This window comes from Ursus americanus, chromosome 18 (genome assembly GCF_024610735.1).
Source record: "Ursus americanus isolate L20-20 chromosome 18, mUrsAme1.1.p, whole genome shotgun sequence".
NCBI classification, from domain to species: domain Eukaryota; kingdom Metazoa; phylum Chordata; class Mammalia; order Carnivora; family Ursidae; genus Ursus; species Ursus americanus.
Window position 1 is genome coordinate 5330470 of NC_142144.1, and position 20008 is coordinate 5350477.

General features: G+C 57.0%; 1 protein-coding gene across 2 annotated transcripts in view; it reads right to left on the reverse strand.

Annotated features, from left to right (window-relative positions):
- The window catches only part of LAMC3 (laminin subunit gamma 3), a 56611-nt gene extending 36912 nt beyond the window's left edge, over positions 1-19699 (reverse strand). The window contains exons 1-3 of one of the 2 annotated variants that reach the window (XM_045771159.2): positions 19274-19699; positions 5144-5448; positions 1006-1136 (exon numbers count right to left, since the gene is read on the reverse strand). In XM_045771159.2, coding sequence (XP_045627115.2) covers positions 1006-1136; positions 5144-5448; positions 19274-19646 — 809 coding nt within the window. In that variant the 5' untranslated portion in view covers positions 19647-19699. The remainder of the gene's footprint in view (positions 1-1005; positions 1137-5143; positions 5449-19273) is intronic. The other variant, XM_045771161.2, reaches the window with a different exon arrangement.
- Positions 19700-20008: the final 309 nt, after the last annotated feature.

A 20008-nucleotide genomic window follows, 5' to 3' on the forward strand; every position in this document is an offset into this window, starting at 1 on the left:
TGGGGCGGGAACACCTCTGTCTTCCTCTTTCTTTTCCAAGAAGGAAGCCCCCAAGCGTTCCTGCTGACGACACCGTGTGTGCCTGCCCTGGTTCCACAGCCCGCCACGCGTGCCCAGTACTGGCGGCCACGCGGGAGACAGGCTGGGGATGTTGAGGAAGACAAGGCCTTTGCCCTTAGGGCAGCCCCGGCTTCCCAGAGAGCAGAGACGTGCAGCCAGCACCAGGGGTCCAGACAGCAGAGCCCAGCACTTCCCACAGGAGAGAGGGGGCCAAAAACGCAGCCCCTGCTCACTTGGGGCCCCTTCCAAGTAGTCGGCCGTAGGGCTCTGGAGTGGCCTGAGCTGTTCGTCTGCATGGAGGTGCCTCAAAGTCTTATTAAAAACGTTTGGGTCCCCATGAAGCCTGACCATGCCCAAGGTTAGCAGGAGACTGAGGCAGGAACGGGGTGGATGGGCTTCGTGGTTTGTAAAACCAGGAGTGATGACAGGAGTAAAGCTTTGTAAGCTTCAAGCCCTGCACCTGCCCGCGTCATCCCTAACCAGCTTGCCTTGGAAAGAAAAAGGAGGAAGGGGGGAAGGGAGAGGAACAGAAGGGAAGGAAGGAAGGATGAGGAAGGGAGGAAGGGAAGATGGAAAGGAGGAGGGGAAGGAAGAAGGAAGGAAGAAGGAAGGAAGGAAGGAATGCAGGGAGGGAGGACAAAAGCGAAGGGGCAGGGACCCCCAGGTGGAGGGATCAGAGGCGTGAAGGTCTCACCGGTCCCGCGCACGGTGGTGGAAACAGCTGATGCAGGAAATGCAGGAGCTGGGATGGGGCTGGGCCATGAAGGCCTTGAACGCCGGGCCCAGGGCACCAGGATCCTGTCCCCCCCGACCCTGAGAATTCTGAAATGGCTCCTTCACCTGCCACAGCAGCCACTGGCTGACCCCCACATGGCGGCCGCCTTCTTTCTGCCCACCGCTCAGGGTCCTGGGGTCCCCGGCCCCACCGTCCTGCCTCCCACCTACCTGCCACCCACAGAGAGGTCGGACACGGCATAGTAGTAGGACTGCAGCACCTTGGGGTCCTTGAAGATGTCGTCCCCAAACGTGTTGAGCCGGTCCAGGGAGATGAGGAGCTCGGTGCTGGTGACCCACTCCTGGGGGGGGGGGGGACAGAGGAGGGAAGGCATCAGCAGGCTCCTGAGTATTTGCTCTCACCCTGCTCTGCTTGAAGGTCCAGCCGGCTGCGCTGGGGGTCTCCTGGGCCCCAGGGACAAACCTTGCTTAGACAAATCCCAAAAACGGTGCAGAAATAAGGAGCCTGTGCTTTGGGATCATGCCCGTCTGGGGGCCAGGCCGCTTATAGGCTGTGCAACTTTGGGGAGTTACTCAACGTCTCGGAGGGTCCCCTTCCCCATCTGTAAAATGGGACAAGGAACTGTGCCAACCCCACAAGGGTGTTTGGAGGAGGATGGTCAATGGCAGCAGTGGGGCGTGGGGTAGGGTCACGCCCAGTAAGTGGCCGAGGTGCTGGGACACAGGGCCGAAGCAGCCCAACCTATCACTTGTCACGCAGGTCACTTAACTTCTCCCAGCGGCTTCTGCGCCCGCATCCTAGAGATTAGCGGAGGGAGGACATGTCCCAGTGCCCTTCTCCCCCACTCAGCTGGGCCTGATGCGGGGCAGGTCCTAGTTTCCAGGCTTCCCACACGCTTAGGCTCCCACAGCCAGTCCCCTGCCCCAGGTGACACCTGTCCCTACAAGAGTAGGGATTTGGGGCCCCTTGTTCTCACGGCATCCCCAGCCCCCAGGCTCTGCCTGGCACGTAGCAGGCGCTCAGTAAATACCTGCTGATCGCTGAATGACACCTCCCCCTGGAAGAGCGCGGCGGGGAAGGAGGGGAGAGCCCACGTGAAGGCTGACATTTTCATCCGCCTGCTGTTATAATCAGAGGTACACAGAGGCAGCTCCAGCTGAATTTTAATCAGCGTTTTAATTCAGCCCAGGAGCTCCTGGTTTAGCAATCAGGCCCATCAGGGCAGAAACGAACTTCTGGCAAAGTCTGTCTTCAGGTCCCAGCATGAAACGTAAGCCAGCGGGTCTCTGTGGCTCCCTCTGAGCTCAGCAGCTCGCCAGCCCACTGCCTGGGACCCGGGGCCTCTGCTCAAGGAGGTTTCTGCTGGGGAGGAAGGGGCCGGCACCAGAAAAACTTAAGTGGGAGCCTTAGCACCGAGCCGAGTTTGAAAGTGCCCGTCACTCCTCAAAGCAAAATGCCTCGCAAATGTCAGTGTGCCTTCAGGGATCTGGTTAAAACACAGCCTCTGAGGCAGAGGTCAGGGGCGGGGCCTGAGGCTCTGCCTTTCTAGCAAATGCCCAGGCCGTGCTGATGCTGCCGGGTCCCTGGAGCAGAGAGCTAGTGCCTGGGACGGGGGAGCCCAGCATGCATGGGGCTGTGGGCTGGGAGAGAGAGGGGAATTTGTTCCCTCGGCCCGAATCGTATGGGACTCCTCCTGATGCCTTAAAGGTCATTTCAGGGCAACCCGGAGCCCCAAGGTACAATGGGCTTTTGCAGCTTATAATGGCCCCAGCCAAAACCACGAGTGGGCTCTCAGGCAGATTTCGGCCAGACCCTGGGGTCCAGGATGTGGCATTACGAGGCAGGGGGCGGGGAGCTTCTGCTCCAGCCAGCACCCCGCAGAGGAGACGCTCAGGTGGCCACTCGGGTCTGGTGGCCCGATTCTGCCGTGGCAAGCCGGCCTTCTCCCCAGGGTCCCTGGCCCCTCATGGGGAACAGAGGGACCCAAGACCCCGCAGCACGCGGACACACCCTTCATTACTTCCCACCCAAAATGCTCCAAGTCCTCAGAGGAAGCCACCGTCCCAGACGTGCCCAGAAGGAAGGACAGAAGGGCAAGGTGGGTTTGTCTTTTGTCATCCTTCTCTGACCTTGGGTTCCACCTGGGAGCAGGGGGCTGGGTGGGGGGAGCATTTCTGAAGACGTTGTTTCTCTGTCGGGACAACGCCCAGCACATAGGAGACAACAAGTCATGGAAGGGTCTCAGCCTGAGCCTCTGCCCCGGGGTGATGGCTCAGACACAGGAACAGGGGGCCCAACCCTCTGCTTGTCTTCTGATGACCTTGGCTAATAATTGGTAATCTACAGAGCTTGGAGCCCCGTGGAGAAGAAATTGTCATTTTAAACAGAATCACGATGATGACATGCGAACATTTTTAATGAGACAAAGAGGACCTGGGCATCTGGAAATGTGATCCTGTATCTTAAAGGATTAGCCTTGCCCAAAGAGAGGCCTGGCCTTTGTCCCCCGCTCCTGGGAGGTCGCTTCTAAGTCCTTGGAGTGCCCTGTTTGATAAGAGTGTCTTTGCTCGCCCGTGGTCTTGGGCCTCTCCAGACAGTCTATGCTAACAACTGGTTTATACGGGTGCCTTGGGCCGCATAGGATCAGCTTGCCCTCTGCGGGAGCGGAAGGTTAAGGTCAGCAATGTGACCTAGACCGGCCGTCTATGTGACCGACTCCTAGGCAGAGGCGAACCTCCCTGGTTGACAGTACCCTCCATACCGTCACATGGTTGGTGGGAGAAATAAATGCCATCCCCACGACTCTACTGGGAGAGGACGACAGGAAGCCCCACACCTGGTCCTTCCTGGACCCGGCTCCGGGCACCTCTTGTCGCTGGGGTTTTCACGGCTGTCTTGAGTTCTGTGAGTCCCTCAAGACCATCACTGAACCTCAGGGTGGTCTTGGGGACCCCAAACCACCTGATTCCACGTGCTCCTGTGCTGGGCAGCCCGAGCAGGAACATAATTCCTCCTGGGCCTAAGTGTTCCTTTTAGAGAGAAACAGGAATTCTACCCCTCGCGCCCTGTTTATCTCTGACCAGCAAAGGGAATGTTCTGAGCCTGTCGAGAGAAGGCAGGGCAGACTTTCTCGGCACAGGAGACCCAGGGACCTGGACTAGAGGGTTGACCAGCGCTCAGAAACATCCAGCAGAGCTCCACGTCTGTAGGTGAAAGGTCACTGACACTCAGGAATGTGGCCATGCGTGGGGACCAATACTGGTAAGGCCACGAACCTGAGCAGACCCCGGTGGGCTGGACAGCGGGACGTGTGAACGGACATGGCTACGGGCCTCTCCTTGAGCCACTGGGAGCTCTTCCCTTCAAAGTGTGATTGGGCACCTCTTACGTGCCAAGCACGGTGTCAGCCGCTTCACAGTTGCCTGTCCACACCAGGCAATTCTAATTAAAATTCATTAAAATAAGACTTAAGGGGCACCTGGGTGGCTCAGTCGGTTAAGCATCTGTCTTCAGTTCTGGTCATGATCTCAGGGTCCTGGGATTGAGCCCCACATCAGGCTCCCTGCTCAGTGGGGAGTCTGCTTCTCCTTTTTCCTCTGCTGCCCCCTCTCCTGCTCCTGTTCTCTTTCAAATAAATAAACTCTTAAAAAAATAATAATAAAATAACTTCAATTCCTCGGTCACGCTAGTCTCATTTCTAGGGTTCTACAGACATGTGGTTAGTGGCTACCATCCTGGACGACACAGCTAGAGATGACTTCTGCACTGTAGAATATTCTGGAGAGCACCGCCTTACAGCACGGAACCAGGACTCTACGATTCCCAAACTCATGTTCTTTTCACATTTCTCATTTTATCCTCATAAAGCCCCCGGGGACACACGGGGCAGGCAATGGTATCAGTTCACAGAGGAAGGAAGCAAGGCCCTTGGGAGAGTGCTCTAGAAGGTTCTAGAAAGAGCACCAGTGAGGAGTCAGGACACTCAGGTTCTGGTCTGGGCCCTTCCACCAACTCATGCGTGCCCCTGGCAAACCCCTTCACCAGTCCAGGCCTCAGTGTCCCCAGCCACATAAGGAAGGGCTCCCGGGAGCCACAGGGCTCTGCCACAGCACGCAGGGGAAGGGACACTTCTGCTTGGCTGAGCAGGTCCTCCTCCATGTATCTCAGTGGTGGAGTCCACAACACGCATAGACACCACAAAGGCCTCTGTTGTTTAAGATCTGAAAACCGTGGGATCCCATAGGACCCCCTGTGTCCTTCCATTCGTGACTTTCCTGTGCTCCCCCAGGCCCAGGGATCCCCCCCTGCAGCCCAGTCCCGACTCGCCAGGCCCGGCTCCCCTCTGACCTGCAACACGGGGCTCTCCTCGAAGTTGTAAGCGCTGGGCCGGCCCTCCAGCGTGGAGAAGGCCACGTTACCGCCACTCAGCGGGGAGATGTCGCTGAACTCGGAGGTGCAGAAGGCCACGCGCTCGTCCTCGCCAGGGCGCAGGTACTGGCCCTCGGGCCTGCCGTAGGTCTTCTGGCAGGAGGCACTGTAGTACTGGTAGGGCTCCCACGGGCCGCTGGCCTGGGTGCGCTTGTAGATGGCAAAGCTCTCGGGGCGGCTGGTGTGGAATTTCAGCCTCACGTAGGTGATCTCGTAAGCCTTCCCTGCGGCAGGAAGACATGGACCCATTTTACGGCAGGGAAGGGGGGGTCAGAGTCCTGGGGCAGGGAGAGTCGAGGGGCAACGCGGTGTGAACTATCTCGGGTGGGTCATTAGAGGCTGTCTGGAGCGCTGTGCTCAGCGTGCCATGATCGCTTAGTGATGCCTGTCCAGGGGCGCTGGAACTGGATGGAAAGTGAACACTGCTATGCTTCCTAGACGCCTGCCATCCCTCACCTAGGCCAACTTGCCTTCCTGCACAGGATCTGAATGGTAACACCCCTGACAGGCCTCCAACCCTTTTTGCTCAAATATCTCTAGCAACGGGATGTTGCCACATCCTGAGGAAGGCCACTTTACCATTAAAAAGTTATTTCTTTTACTACATTCCAGCAAAGCCAACCGTTCCACCCGCGTCTTTAGGCTCATTCCTCCCCAGTGACTTCAGACCCTTGGAGTCTGCAACGCCCCGTTCCAACTCCCCCGAACCCTAATGCAACCCTCCCAGGACTCTCGATTCTTCTGGTGTCCCTTTAACTTCTCTCTTGGTCCAAATTTCTCAAGAGAAGTCTACGTCTGCTTGGCCCCACAGACTCACCTTCCAACTTGGCCCTCAGTCCATTGCAATTCAGCTTCTCCGGGCTACTCTATGGAAAGTGCTCTTACGAAGCCCCCTCACCAATAGCCCTCCACGGCCACAGCCGGGGGGCCTGAATTCCCGGGCCACTGGCCATCCCCCCAGGCCTCTGTGCAGCCCACCCTCCTGGGTCACGCTCCTGGGCTGCTCCTCAGAGCCCCCTGTTCATCCCCTCCCCCAGTGCCTCCTCCTCCATCCGCTTCAGCCCTGCCCCCTCTCCCACACTGCTGACACCAAGAAGGGGGAGCTTCCAGCTTCGGTCCGCCCTGCCCTCCTCTCTGCCCAGCTCCCCCCATCACATCCCGGAAGTCCCCACAACAATGACCCAGATCCCCCACAAGGACTCCGGGCTGTGCTGGAGGTCGGGATGGGCAGGAGGGCTGTGGGTGGGAGCAGAGCGGGCAGGGAGGAAGGTCTGTCCCTGCGTCCTCACCGGCCGTCAGGGGTTGTCCACGAGCAGTGCCTGAGAACAGAGGAACGAAGTCGTGCTGGGGGATCGTGCTGGGGGATCGGGAGCAACAGAAGAGGACTAGCGGGGAGAGGGAGGGTGGCTGTTTCTGGGGTGGGGGGCTGGGTGAGTGGTAGGGGGAGATGGGGAGTGGCCTCCACAGTTCGCTGAGCATCGGCCCCTCTAAACCCAGGGCGTGCCTGTCTGTAAAACAAGCAGGAAATCAAGGGCCGACTTAGAAGGTGACTTCCCTGGACATCCCCACCCGCTCCTCACGGTCCTATACGCTCCACATGGGTGCCCCTCCTCACCCAGCTCTCCTCCATAGCCCCCCCCCCCACTGGCACGTCCTCCCCCAGCTAGAGACGGGGCCTCCTGGGCACAGCACAGTACACGGGCATCGCACTGAGCGTCCTACGCTCCGCGTCTCCCCACTCCCCTCATCAGCAGACAACCTTCTGCTCATCGATCTGCATCCCTCACTGGACAGAGCTCAAGGCCAGCACTTGGCCTTTCCTTTTTATACTTTGTCCCACCAGCGCCTCGCAAAGTGCCTGACACCTGGCAGGTACCCATGAGCGTCTACACGCGTATGAAGAGGTCAACAAGGGACCACAGGGCCTACCGTGGCCGGAAGCCTCTCATCCCCAGAGCAGCACGAGTCCCTCCCCTTTCCTGCATCTGCTTTTTTCTCTCTGCCCAGGGCCCAGATGCCCCCGGAGGCCTGCCCTGCCTGCCGCACTTCTGTCCCTGTGCCCAAATACCCCTGGAGGCCTGCCTCGCCCTGCCGCACCTCTGTCCCTGTCCCCAGTCTTCCTTACCCACCCAGGAGACATCACTACAGTCCTCTGTTTAAACATTTTGGTCCTATTTAAGCGCTAAAACTACAAAACTCAGAAGAAAACATAGGAATAGATCTTTGTGACCTGGGCAGGGCAAAGCCTTCTTAGCTGTGACCCCAAAGGCACAAGTGACAGAAGCAAAAATGGACACGCTGGACCTCATCGAAATAAAAAATGTCTGTGTTTCTAAAAACACTGTTGATGGGGCACCTGGGTGGCTCAGTCAGTTAAGCATCTGCCTTCAGCCCAGGTCATGATCCCAGAGTCCTGGGATGGAGTCCCGATTGAGCTCCCTGGTCAGCAGGGAGTCTGCTTCTCCCTCTGCCCCTTACCCGGCTTGTGTGCTCTCTCTCTCTCTCGCTTTCAAATAAATAAATAAAATCTTTAACAACAAAAAAAATAAAGACACTATTGGGGCGCCTGGGTGGCTCAGTCACTAAGCGTCTGCCTTCGGCTCAGGGCGTGATCCTGGAGTCCTGAGATCGAGTCCCACATCAGACTCCTCCGCTGGGAGCCTGCTTCTTCCTCTCCCACTCCCCCTGCCTGTGTTCCCTCTCTCGCTGGCTGTCTCTCTCTCTGTCAAATAAATAAATAAAATCTTAAAAAAAATAAAAAAAAATAAAGACACTATTGAGAAAACAAAAACCCACACGATGGGAGAAGATATTTGCATATTTATAACTGAGAAGCGATTTACCGAGAATATATAAACAATTCTTACAACTTAATAACAAAAAAGACAAATAACCCAATTAAAAAATGGACAAAGGATCTAAACAGGTATCTCTCCAAAGACGACACGCAACCGGCCAATAAGCACATGAGAAGACGCCCAACATCATTAGCCAGCAGGGAAATGCAAATCAAAACCACAGGGGCCACCACTTCTCTCCCCTAAGCTGGATACAACCAAAGAGACAGATGAAAACAAGTGCTGTCAGGGACGCGGAGAAATCGGGGCCCTCCTACCTTGCTGTTGGGAATGCGAGATGGCGCGGCCGCTGGGGAACAGCCCGGTGGTTCCTCCAAAGGTCGACACGGAATACCGTGTGACCCAGCAGCCCCAGCCTCGACCCCGTGCCCCAGTGAAGGGGAAACACGTGTCTACGCAAATGCACACAGATGTTCACGGCAGCATTGCGCGTAATAACCAAAGAGCGGAAACAACTCAAATGTTTGCCAACTGACCCATGAATCAATAAAACGTGGTACGTCACATACTGAGATAGTATTCGGCAACAAAAAAGGATATTCTGATATATGCTACCATGTGGATACGCCTCGAAAACACTATCGTAAATGAAAGAGGCTAATCACAAAAGACTACACATCGTATGACTCCACTTATCCTGGATGTCGTGAGTCGGCGCACCCATAAAGACAGAGAATAGACAGCAGTTGTCAGGGTCTGGGGGATGAGTGGAGACGGAGGGCCACTGCTAAGGGGTGCAGGGTTTCTTTTGGGGGTGATGAAATGTCCCAAAGGCAACAGTGGGGATGCGGACACAACTCTACAAACGGACTAAAACCCACTTAGACTTTAAATGGGTGGATGGCGGGGGGGGGGGTGCGCCTGGGTGGCTCAGTCGGTTAAGCGTCTGCCTTTGGCTCAGTCGTGATCTCGGAGTCCTGGGCTCAAGCCCTGCATTGGGCTCCCTGCCCAGCAGGGAGTCTGCTTCTCCCTCTCTATCCCCCTGCTCATGCTCGCTCTCTCTCTCTCTTAAATAAATAAAATCTTTAAAAATGTAGGGGTGGACTGTATGGTGAGTTCTATCTCCACAAAGCTATTTTACCTGCATTCAAAGATTGGATCGCATATGCATGAGGCTGGCCATGATTCGAGGCAAAAACCACCTATTAACAAGTGCTGGTGAGGTTGTGGAGAAATGGAAACGAAACCTTGTGCACGGTTTGTGGGATTGTAAAACGGTTCATTTGCTATGAAAACGTTTGGCATGTCCTCAAGAAGTCAAAAACGGAAGGAGCCTACAGTCCCGCAATTTGGGTATATACCACAAAGAACTGACAGCACGACTTCGCACAGCTATCTGTCCACCCGTGCTCACAGCAGACAGAAGGTGGGAAGAACACCCACGTGGCCATGATGATGGACAAACTGTGGTCTAGCCACACCACAGAACAGTACTCAGCCCTGAAAAAGGAAATCCGGACACACGTTACAACAGAAACGGACCCCAGGGACATTATGCGGAGTGAACTAAGCCAGTCACCAAAGGACAAATACTATGATTCCACTAACATAAGGTCCCTAGAGTCGGGGAGCTCACAGGGACGGGGAGGGGAGTGGCAGGGGCTGGGGGCCGAGGGAGGGGACGGGGAGTCAGTGTTTAATAGGAACAGAGTTTCAGTTTAAGAGGGAAACGTCCTGCGGGTAGATGGTGGTGATGGGCACACAGCAATACAAACGGTTGAGATGGTTAAGTTTTACGTTGTGTGTATTTCATGCAATAAAAGAAAAACTGGGGACCCTACCTATGTGTATCGGCCCCTTGGGAAGGCCATTTGGTGGCACGGACGAAGGGCCATGGGAGTATCCCTTGCCTTTGGGAAAATCATCCCGCTTCTGGGAATTCAAACAAGGAAAGGAGCCTACGTGTGTGAAAATGTGCATCCGGGTGTTTTTTAGAACAGGAGAAAAATGGGAACCATCGGGGTCCAGTAAACGGGAGGATGTAAATTCGCGGGGTGACCAGAGCCATAGAGACAGCCGGCAGTGAGCTTGTTGCACACGGGCAAAGCTTCAGCCAAAATGCTGGGTAGAAAGACACGAGATCGTACGTTCAGAATCATCAGATTATAATTTAAAAACTCCCAAAGAAGAGGCAGAAAAGGGAGACATCAAACGAGTCTGGGTGGAGGGCTGTGAGTGACACTGCCTCCTTTTCAACTGTTCTACGTTTTCCTAATTTTCTCTCACGAAGCTTGTTCTAATTTAAAAACTGGAGAAAACACATTAAAAAAATTTTTTTTTGAAAAGCAACCGCCTTGCCATGTTGTGTTTCAAATGTTTTTCAAAGTTCCGTTGCAGCACAGCTTGGCACTGGAATGCCAGGCCCCCGAAAAGAAAGCATGTGTTGGAACCTGAGTCGGTGTCTGGGGGCAGCCCAGTGGCTGCTTCTGTTCCGAGGTCCGGGCTTCAGAACCGGGCAGGGGCTTACCCCAGATGTGCGTTCACGAGAGCACACTGGGTGGACACTGCTGTGGGTCCCACAGCCCAGACTCCTCCGTAAACATCCAGCAGCCAGACACCTCGCGGGAGGGGAGCTTGGAGCCACTTAAAAGGTAGCTGGCAGCTAGAAGCGTGATCGGAAAACGGCAGTCACTGGGATTTCATGCAAAGAAGCAACATCACGCGCTAGGAAACATCACGGCTTTTCCTCTTCCTTGCCAAGCCAGGAGGTGAGAGAAGACACGACAACATCACAGAGACCCGGCAGGGACTTTCTGTTACAAGAGTTAATTAGAAGGGCCAAGAAAACAACTTAATCCTAGCTTTGTGATGAAAAGGTTTCTGCCGAAGGCAACCCAAAGGCTGGGGAAGGAAGCGGCTCCAAGATCTTCTGAACAGTGACAAGAATTAAATTTGCAGCCTCAACGCATACGCTTGCAAGCTCCAGGGGATGACGAGGCTTCAGGTTGATTAAGATAGGTGTGTTCCTGTCAGGAAAACTGGGCCAAAATGTCATCCCCAGTTCTTAACTGAGAGGACACTACCTCTTAGCAGCCCAATATGCTGTTCCCTCTGCCTGATTGCTGTTCCCTGTGCTCCTCACCTGGCTGGCTCCCATGCATCCCTGCTCATCCCTCTGGCCAGCCTCAGCCTAGTGTAGAATGCCCTTCTTCCCACCTTTCCTAGGTGACAATTACTCACCCCTAGAGCTGTGGGTTTGGGTGCCCCGTCAGTGGTCCCCCAGCCTCCCTGGGCTTCTTCATCTACTTCTGGAAAGACCTGCCCATCTCTCCCACCAGTCTGTGACCCTCTTGGGACAGGGCATGGGACTCCTTAAAGCTGACCACAGGGCCCGGCACACAGGAGGTGCTCAATAAATGCTTGCCATATGAACGATTAAAGATGAAGCATGATCTGTACCTTCAAGGTGTTTATAATCCAGTGAGCGAGTTGAGACAGGCAGGTCTGACAATGCCACTGATATTGCAAGCCACGACCCCTGAATGCGTCTGTTTTACAGCAGCCAGGATTTAGTGAGCAACTACTATGTGCCAGGGACCATGCTAAGTCCTTTTCTCATACTATAAGGCTAAGATCCCCAAACAGGTCCATCACTCAGCCTGAGGCTTAGGCAGGAGAAAGGCTCAACATCATGCAGAAAACAGCTGGGTCTCTGCTTGACTGCAGGCTTGTCTGCCCCCAAAGTCACTGGCCTGAGCTAGGCTACCCTCTGTTAAGGAATCTGTGGGTTCCCAGAGACAAGGGGCTGCCCAGGAACGGGTGCTGGTACCCATGAAGACTGCAGAGGCCACGTAAACCAGCACCAAGAGCACCAAGCATGGCCTCTCCGGCCAGCTGGGACATAAAGCCCATCAGGAATGACACCAGGGCAGTCATAAAACCAAGCCGGCCCACATCCGGCACTGACCAAGCAGAATGAGCTCGGAACAGAGAGGCTTATTTTGGGAAAGTGGAAACAAAACAAAGCTCTTTAATTGGAGCCATCTGGGAAGCAGTGGCCCGGGGGTGGGGCCGGAGGGGGCAGGGTGGGGAGCTGAGCTGGGAATGTGTGGGCGAAGCTGCCCTGCCCACTGCGGGCATGAGAACCAGGTGGGGAGAGCTGCTCCCAGCCTATGGGGGAATCACTTGGCCTTATCATGGTCATTCACTATTCCTGTCTTCCTCTCTCACCCCAGCTCTTGGCAGTCCGGGGCACAGTGAGTCCTGTGAGGAGCTAGGGAATCCCCATGAGCACAATGACAGACACCATGAGAGCCCAGCTGACTGAGGGCTGGGCCTGTCACAGTTCTCTAGTCTTTGGACCAAGAGTCTACACCCTAGGGGTGCCTGGGTGGCACAGTCGTTAAGCGTCTGCCTTTGGCTCAGGGCGTGATCCCAGCATTCTGGGATCGAGCCCCACATCAGGCTCCTCTTCTGGGAGCCTGCTTCTTCCTCTCCCACTCCCCCTGCTTGTGTTCCCTCTTACACTGGCTGTCTCTCTCTGTCAAATAAATAAATAAAATCTTAAAAAAAAAAAAGAGTCTATACCCTAAATATGGATCAAGATTGTCAAGCATGTTGTCTAACCTGGGAAGAGCAACCAGTTTCCGTTGCTGATTGATTATTGCCTAGGGCTTTGTGTTAAGAAGGATTCTGAGGTCTGATCTGAGAGGTGACTGAAATGTGCAAACTACACGTTTGCAAAGAGAGGCGGCAGGGCATTCAAGGCCACTGCAATGAATCAAGGAATAGATGAGGGACTGAGTGAAAATGATGAAGAGGAGGGGAAACATGAAGGATATTCCAGAGAACAATCTAGTCATCTGGTGAATGCTGAGGTCAAAGGAGGGAAGAAACACAGCTGACACCCAAGTTTCTTGCTCTGGTGCATGGAAAGATGGGAGGACGACGCCTTTCCTTTCTACTTTTAAATACACATAAAATTTGCCATCTTAACTTTTTTTTTTTTTGAGAAAGAGAGAGAGTGCATGAGAGTGATTGGGGGGAGGGGCAGAGGGAGAGGGAGAATCATACACAGGCTCCATGCCCAGTGCAGAGCCCAACGCTGGGCTCGATCTCACGACCGTAAGATCGTGACCTAAGCCAAGATCATGACCTGAGCCAAAATCAAGAGCTGGATGCTTAACCAACTGAGCCACCCAGGAGCCCCTAGTTTTTTTTAAGTTATCTCTACACCCAAGGTGGGGATCGAACTCACAACCCCAAGATCAAGAGTCACATGCTCTTCTGGGGCGCCTGGGTGGCACGGCGGTTAAGCGCCTGCCTTCGGCTCAGGGCGTGATCCCGGCGTTCTGGGATCGAGCCCCACATCAGGCTCCTCCGCTGGGAGCCTGCTTCTTCCTCTCCCACTCCCCCTGCTTGTGTTCCCTCTCTCGCTGGCTGTCTCTATCTCTGTTGAATAAATAAATAAAATCTTAAAAAAAAAAAAAAAGTCACATGCTCTTCTGACAAAGCCAGCCAGGTGCTCCCATCTTAACTCTTTCAAGCACACAGTTCACGGGAAGTAAGTACACTCACACTGCTGTGCGCCCTCACCCCCAACCACCTCCAGAATTCTGTTCGTCTTCCCAAATGAGAGTCCTCACCCCGGGAACAACTTCCCCCTCCCGACCTGGGCACCCACCATTCTACTTCCCATCTCTAAGAACCAGGCTCTTCTCGGGGCCTCCTAGAAGCGAAAGCACCCAGCACTTGCCCTTCTCAGCGTGACGCCCTCCGGGTTCACCCACGCTGCCGCAGGTGTCAGAACCTCTCTCCTGTCCCAGGCTGAACAACACTCCGTCGTGGGCCTGGGCCACGTTTCGCGTAGCCGTTCGTCGCTTCGCGGACACGGGTTGCTTCCACTCTGGCTACTGTGAATAGTGCTGCTGGGAACGTGGGCGCCTTGACTTTCGGACCCCAGGTTTCAGGCCTGTGTGACGACCCCTGGCTGACATTCAGCTGGGTGTTCCAATGACCTGGTCAAGGGCTCAGGTGGGAGACCGGGCGAGAAGAGCAGGGGGAGTCCCGAACGCTGACCAGGGTTCCAACAGGAGCCCTCGTGGTGGCGGGGCTGGCATGGGGATGACGGAGAGCAGGGGAAGGCAGGGGTGAAGTGGCTGGAGGGGGGAGGCTGGAGCAGGGCAGGGCCAGGAGGAGGGCTGAGGCCCTCGTGAACGCACAGCTCAGGAGTCTGGGCTGTATCTGGAAGGCTGGGAAGTCACGGCGCCTGCACTCGTGCGCTCGCTCCCCTGTTCCCAGTGCAGGATACGGTGTGGGTGTGGCTGGGATGCGCTGAGGTTCAAGTCCGGCTCCATTTACCTGGCCTTGGGCAAAATACCTAACCTGGGGGGGGGGGTCATTGGACAAGTGACTTGAAGGCAGGGCCTCATCTTCCTTTCCTTTTTTTATTGCTTTGCAAAACAGGTGTAATAACAGGGCTTGAGGAGTAAATGCCTGCAAAGCACGTGGAACGGTCTACGCACACGGCATGTACTCGGCTAAATGCTAGCTGCTGTCCCATCATTCACGCGACCAACGTTTAGCAAGCACCCCTGCGCAGGGGGCCTGGGCTGAGCGCCGTGGTACAGCTGTGCAAACAGGCATTCCTCTGCATCTCAGAGCTAGGATCGACACAAACAAACCGAAACCCCAGTGCAGCACGACCCGCTGTGAAGGGGTAAGGGCGGGGGGCTGCCTGGAGGAGGGCGCCTCTAAGCTGAGAGGGGCAGACAGTGGCTTGTCCACGGTTGCATCCCAAGGGCCTGGCACAGGGCCTAGCACACAGCAGGCACTCTACTGAGCTTTGGGACTTCTCGCTCCTGCAAATCCTGGGTCAGTCCTGAGCAGCCCAGACAAGGGTGAGGCGGACAGGACCAGCTGGGCCCAGGGGCTGTGCGGCGACTGCTTCTGTGGGTGGACGCAAACCAAGGCTGCTGCCTTGACCCTTGATCTGAGTAGAGCCCAGCGTTCCCGCCAGACCCTCCAGGGAGAAGGAAGGAGGACTCGGCACCCCAGCCCCAGCCAACGCAAACACGGCCGCCCACTCGACAGGAAGACACAATGCGGCCAAAGCTCAGGGGACCCAGCTGGCTTCGGGGCTCCGCAGAGGCCGGCAGGGTCCTCCTGACGTCCAGCCCCCACCCAGACCAGGCCCCCCAGTCTCCCTGTCCCCTTTGCTCCAGCCGTCCAGCCTCCTGGCTGCCCTGTGCTGCCCCCTTGAGCCAAATCATCCTTTGGTCTTTTATCAGTGAGGCTGGCTAACCATGTGTGTTCCCAGAGCGTAAATCCTCATGCATGTCATCCTGGGCTTGACCCGTCTCCTGGCAGGCCGTACCCCAAGGCCAGCACGGCCGAGGCTCAGCTCAGGCTTCAGGCAGCCAGCTGGACGAAGGCACAGAGAAGGCCTGCACATGGCAGTCAGACCTGAGCCTGGGGAGGGGGCAGGCAAGAGCCCACCTGCCTTACCCCTGCAACTACCCCCTCTCCAGGGCTCAGTGCTCACCTGCTTGCAGACTTGAGAGTTTTCCTGTTATTCCAGGAGATTCTCAGAAATCCAAGGAAGTGTTCAAACAAGAAGGGAGGTTCTCTCCACCCTTACCAAAAGCCAAGGCTCAGACCAGCCTAACCTGGCATCTTCTCATTCCCAAGGGCAGCGCTGTCTGGGCGGGACCCCAGGGCCTGCCAAGTACTGGCTGAGTGACCCTGGACAGCTGACTTTACTTTCAGGGCCTCAGATTCCCTGCCTGTAAAAGCCCTCAGGCTGGGCTGGGGTTCTCAGCACTTGGTGGGAGCCCCCGGAGTAGTGTCACCCCTGATGGCCATGCACCTCCCCCAGCCTGCCCCCTTCCCTGGGCCTCGGTGGAGGGCGAGGACAGCCAGACCCTGACGCTGCCTTTCATCCCAGACAGGAAGGCTCAGCCTGGCGACTCCGGGATTTGGAACAGATGTCTGCGAGCTCACAGGGGGCTGGGAAAGCAGCGACCTCCATCCCGGGGCTGACCAGCCACCCCTCCCTCCCCTGCCTCTTACCCCACTCCCTCCAGGGGCCGCAGGCCAGAGCCAGCCACCCATTCTCCCCTCCCATGAGCCCCGAGGAGTGGGAGAGCTGCTAGGAGCCAGCAGAAGTGGCCTGAGGACCAGGGGGAGAGGATGGAGGCCTCCACTGGGAACACCCTGACAAGCCCAGACCTCTCCTTCCTCCGGTATTGTGCAATCCACAGCTCAGCATGGGGCAAACCAAGGCTGAACGGAACCCCAAATGGGCTAAATCTGGGGCCGCTGCAGGTCTCTGGCGTGCCCAGTGCGGAAACAGGGCCCAGGGTCAGGACAGATTTGGGGAGCCAGCTCGGCAAGCGTTTCCCAATCCTTGCATAGAGGCCACCCCCAGGGGAACCTCAGCCCTGAGCTGTTCTCAGCAGAGTGGCCTTGGCCACACACAAGGACTGTCACGGTTCCTGTAAGCACGTGGCCAACCTGAGCTCACGGAGCCTGCACCACCGCGGGGGAGGTGGCCGGTCTCAGCCCCATTTCATGGGGGAGGACATGGGGGCACAAAGAGGTGGCAGCATTGGCCCAATGAGGGGCTGAGCTGTGCCTGCGTCCAAAGCTCGTGTTGTGATTTCTACTCTGCTCTGTCTCCCAGAGCAGGCCAACGAGATCCCGAGCCGGGTCCAGAAGCACAGGACAGAGGAAGGGACACCGCCATCCATTCATTCAGGCTTCCTTTCTTCATTCCTAGGAACATTCCAGAGCCCCTCCTATATGCCTGGTGCCGCGCAAGGTGACTGAAAGAACACTGGCTCAGGGTAAGGGGTGTGTGTGTGTGCGCATGCGTGTGTGTGTTGAGTGTGACTATACGAGTGTGTGAGAGCTTAAGTGTGCAAGTGAGTATGTGTGAGTGTGAGTAGATGTATGTGAATGTGTGAGTGTGAATGAGTGAAGGTGTGTGAGTGAGCATATGGGTGAGTAGATATGTGTGAGCATAAGTAGATGTGTGAGGGTGAGGGTGTGGACACAAGTGTGGTTGTGGGCACGTGAGTAAATGTGAGTGTGAGAGGACGTGTGTGAGTATGAGTATATGTGAGTGAATGTGTGTGTGTGAGGGTGAGCATATAAGTGTGAGTGGATGTGTGTGAGTGTGACTAGACGTATGCAGACGAGCACGTAAGTGTGAGTAGATGTGTGAGAGTGTATGAGTGCGAACAGACGTGTATGGCTGAGCATGAATGCAAGCAGATGTGTGGGGGTGAGCACACGAGTGTGAGTAGATGTGTGTGAGTGTGTGTGAGTGTGACTAGATGTGTGCGGACGAGCACATAAGTGTGAGTAGATGTGTGCGAGTGTATGAGTGCGAACAGACGTGCATGGCTGTGCATGAATGTGAGATGTGTGGGGGTGAGCACACAAGTGTGAGTAGACGTATGTGAGTGACTGTGTATGAGCATGTGGCTGAGCATATGAGTGTGAGTAGATGCGTGTGGCTGTGAACATGAGGTTCTCTGCCACTAAGGATCCCAGGCAAAGCTCAGCAAGGTCACCCAGCCAAGCACAGGGTCCCCGCACACAAGTGCTCCGCAAACGGGAACTGCCCCAAACCCACGGTGCTTCCCCGCCCGCCCCCCACTTTGAGCCTGGGCTGAGCCTCTTGCCGGCCCCCACGTTCCACAGACACATGCAACACGTCAGCCAAGCCCCCACCCTCCGTCATGGAACAGCGTAACCCCCCACAGCCCCCACCCTGTCCCAGATTCCTTCCCCAGTGGTCTTGGGGTTCTGCCAGCCCCGTCCAGCCAGCTCCCCCAGACTCTCTCCCCACGCTGGTTTCCTGTCACCCGTCTGGGGAGAGACCCCGCCCCATCTAGAGGTCCTGACAGGCCAGTGAAGGTGACAAAACCCCAGGGAGCTGAGCTTCTTGGGGATGACAGCCCACAACTGGCCTGCTCTGCTGAGGGGCTCAGTGTCCCCACCCCCACCTCACTTCAATGTCATCTCCCAGGCCTCCCCGATGCACTGTCACCCAGGGCTGGGATGAGCCGATTCCATGGCTGGGTGGGGTTCATGTAAAGGAATTTATGCTCTGACCTTGGATACACACGGATGTTCCTATCCACTCATTTAGCAGCTGTGCGTCTTTGGGCAAAACACTTAACCTTTCTGAGCCTCAATTTTCTCATCTGGAAACTGGGGTTCCATAACCCCTAATCCAAACTGCTTAGCTGTGGATGTGTTTTGGGACTCAGAATTTTTTCGAGTTTAGAGAGATGATGTAGTCCTTATACCACGGATTGTGTTAACACCCCCAGCTGGGTTTGCCCCCACAGGCTGTACTTAAATGAGATTTCAGTAGCAAAATGTATGAATATTCACTCTAACTAGGATAAACAAGGTCTATAAATAGCCTCGGGTCCGGTTTAGCAGCCAAAATGAGTTACAAAAACACTTGAATTTTCAGAGTTTGGGGAGATTTCAAACCCACAGACAAGGGAGTGTAAAACGGGTGGACCCACCCCGCCAAGGGCTGCAACAGAGAAGACGTCTAGCTCAGTGCCTGGCACATCTTGGGGCCCAGGGAGGACCTGGGTTGGGCTGGAATTGAAGGGGAAGGGGATAATCCCATTCCCAAACGGGAGTGAAGGGCTGGGTCCAGGCTCCGGAGGCTGAGCCCAGGGGTCTGAGGGGCCGAGGGGAGGGAGGCGCGGGCGGGGCAGAGCAGGGCGGCCATGCCATCAAGTCCAGCCACCCAACAGCAAGCTTCGCTCCTGCTCAGGGGCTAAACCTTCCGGGAGGCGAATGTCTCCTAGCCCCAAGAATACATCCAGGACTGCACACAGCCCCGGGGATTCATGGGCCCCCAGAGTCGACCAGATGATCCACGCTGACGAGCTCCTGCCCTAGAGCGCGGACTAGTGCACCTCCGGGTGGGTCCCCCCTTCCCGCAAAGCTCTGGGTCTAGGAGGACCCAACCGTTGCAGGGCACGGTCCTTGCATCCAGACCCACTGCTCTATGAAGGGCTCCCGGGAGGCTTCCCGCCCCTGCCAGCCCCCCGGGGGGGGGCACCCATCAGTCCACCCTTCCAGTTCCCCGTCTTGGGGGGGGAGTGGAGCACGGGCCCCGTCCCGTCGACAGCCAACCCAGGGCGCGCAGCACCCCGACGGGCTGCGGTCCGGGGACGAGGCGGCGGCAGCGCCCGCGGCCCGAGCCGGCGCTTACCCAGGCGGAGGGTGATGTTGACCGAGGTGGGGTACTGCACACCGAAGGCCATGGACGGGCTCTGCCACCAGGTGCTGTCGTCCTGGCTGTGGAAGTCGGTGAGGTAGGCGGCGTCGTGGCGGCGCCGGGGGTCAGCGGCGTCGCAGCGCTGGCACTGCGCCCCCGCGCCCGGCGCGCCCACGTGCGGGCAGAAGTCCTCGGGCGGCCGGCCGCACGTGTGTGAGGCCTCGGCGCGCCGGCCGAACGCCGCGTTCTCGAACACCGGCAGGCAGCGCTGCGGCCGCCCCGCGTCGTCGTAGCACGCGCCCATGCCCGCGCCGGCCGCCCGCGGCGCCAGCAGCGCCAAGCCCAGCAGGAGCGCGGCCGCCGCCATGGCCCCGGGCCCCGACGCCCCGCGCTCGCTCTCGCAGCCCTGCGCGCCCCGACTCTGCCCCGCCGGCTGGGCGGCGGTGGGCGCGGACCCGCCTCCCCACCGCCCCACGGCGGGCGGGCCCCACGGACGGGGCGGGGCGGGGCGGGGCGAGGTGGGGAGGGGCGGGACGGGGCAGGGAGGGGCGGAGCGGGGAGAGGTGAGGAGGGGCGGGGCGGGCGGCACCCCCACCTCGCGGCCGCGCGGTCCCTGGGCGCTCACCCCCACCTGGTGGACGTGCCCGGGAGTGCCCCCGCTGCCTCCGGGCCCGCCGCAGGACCCTGGCCTCCCGCAGCCTCAGCGTCCTCATCTGTAAAATGGGATCG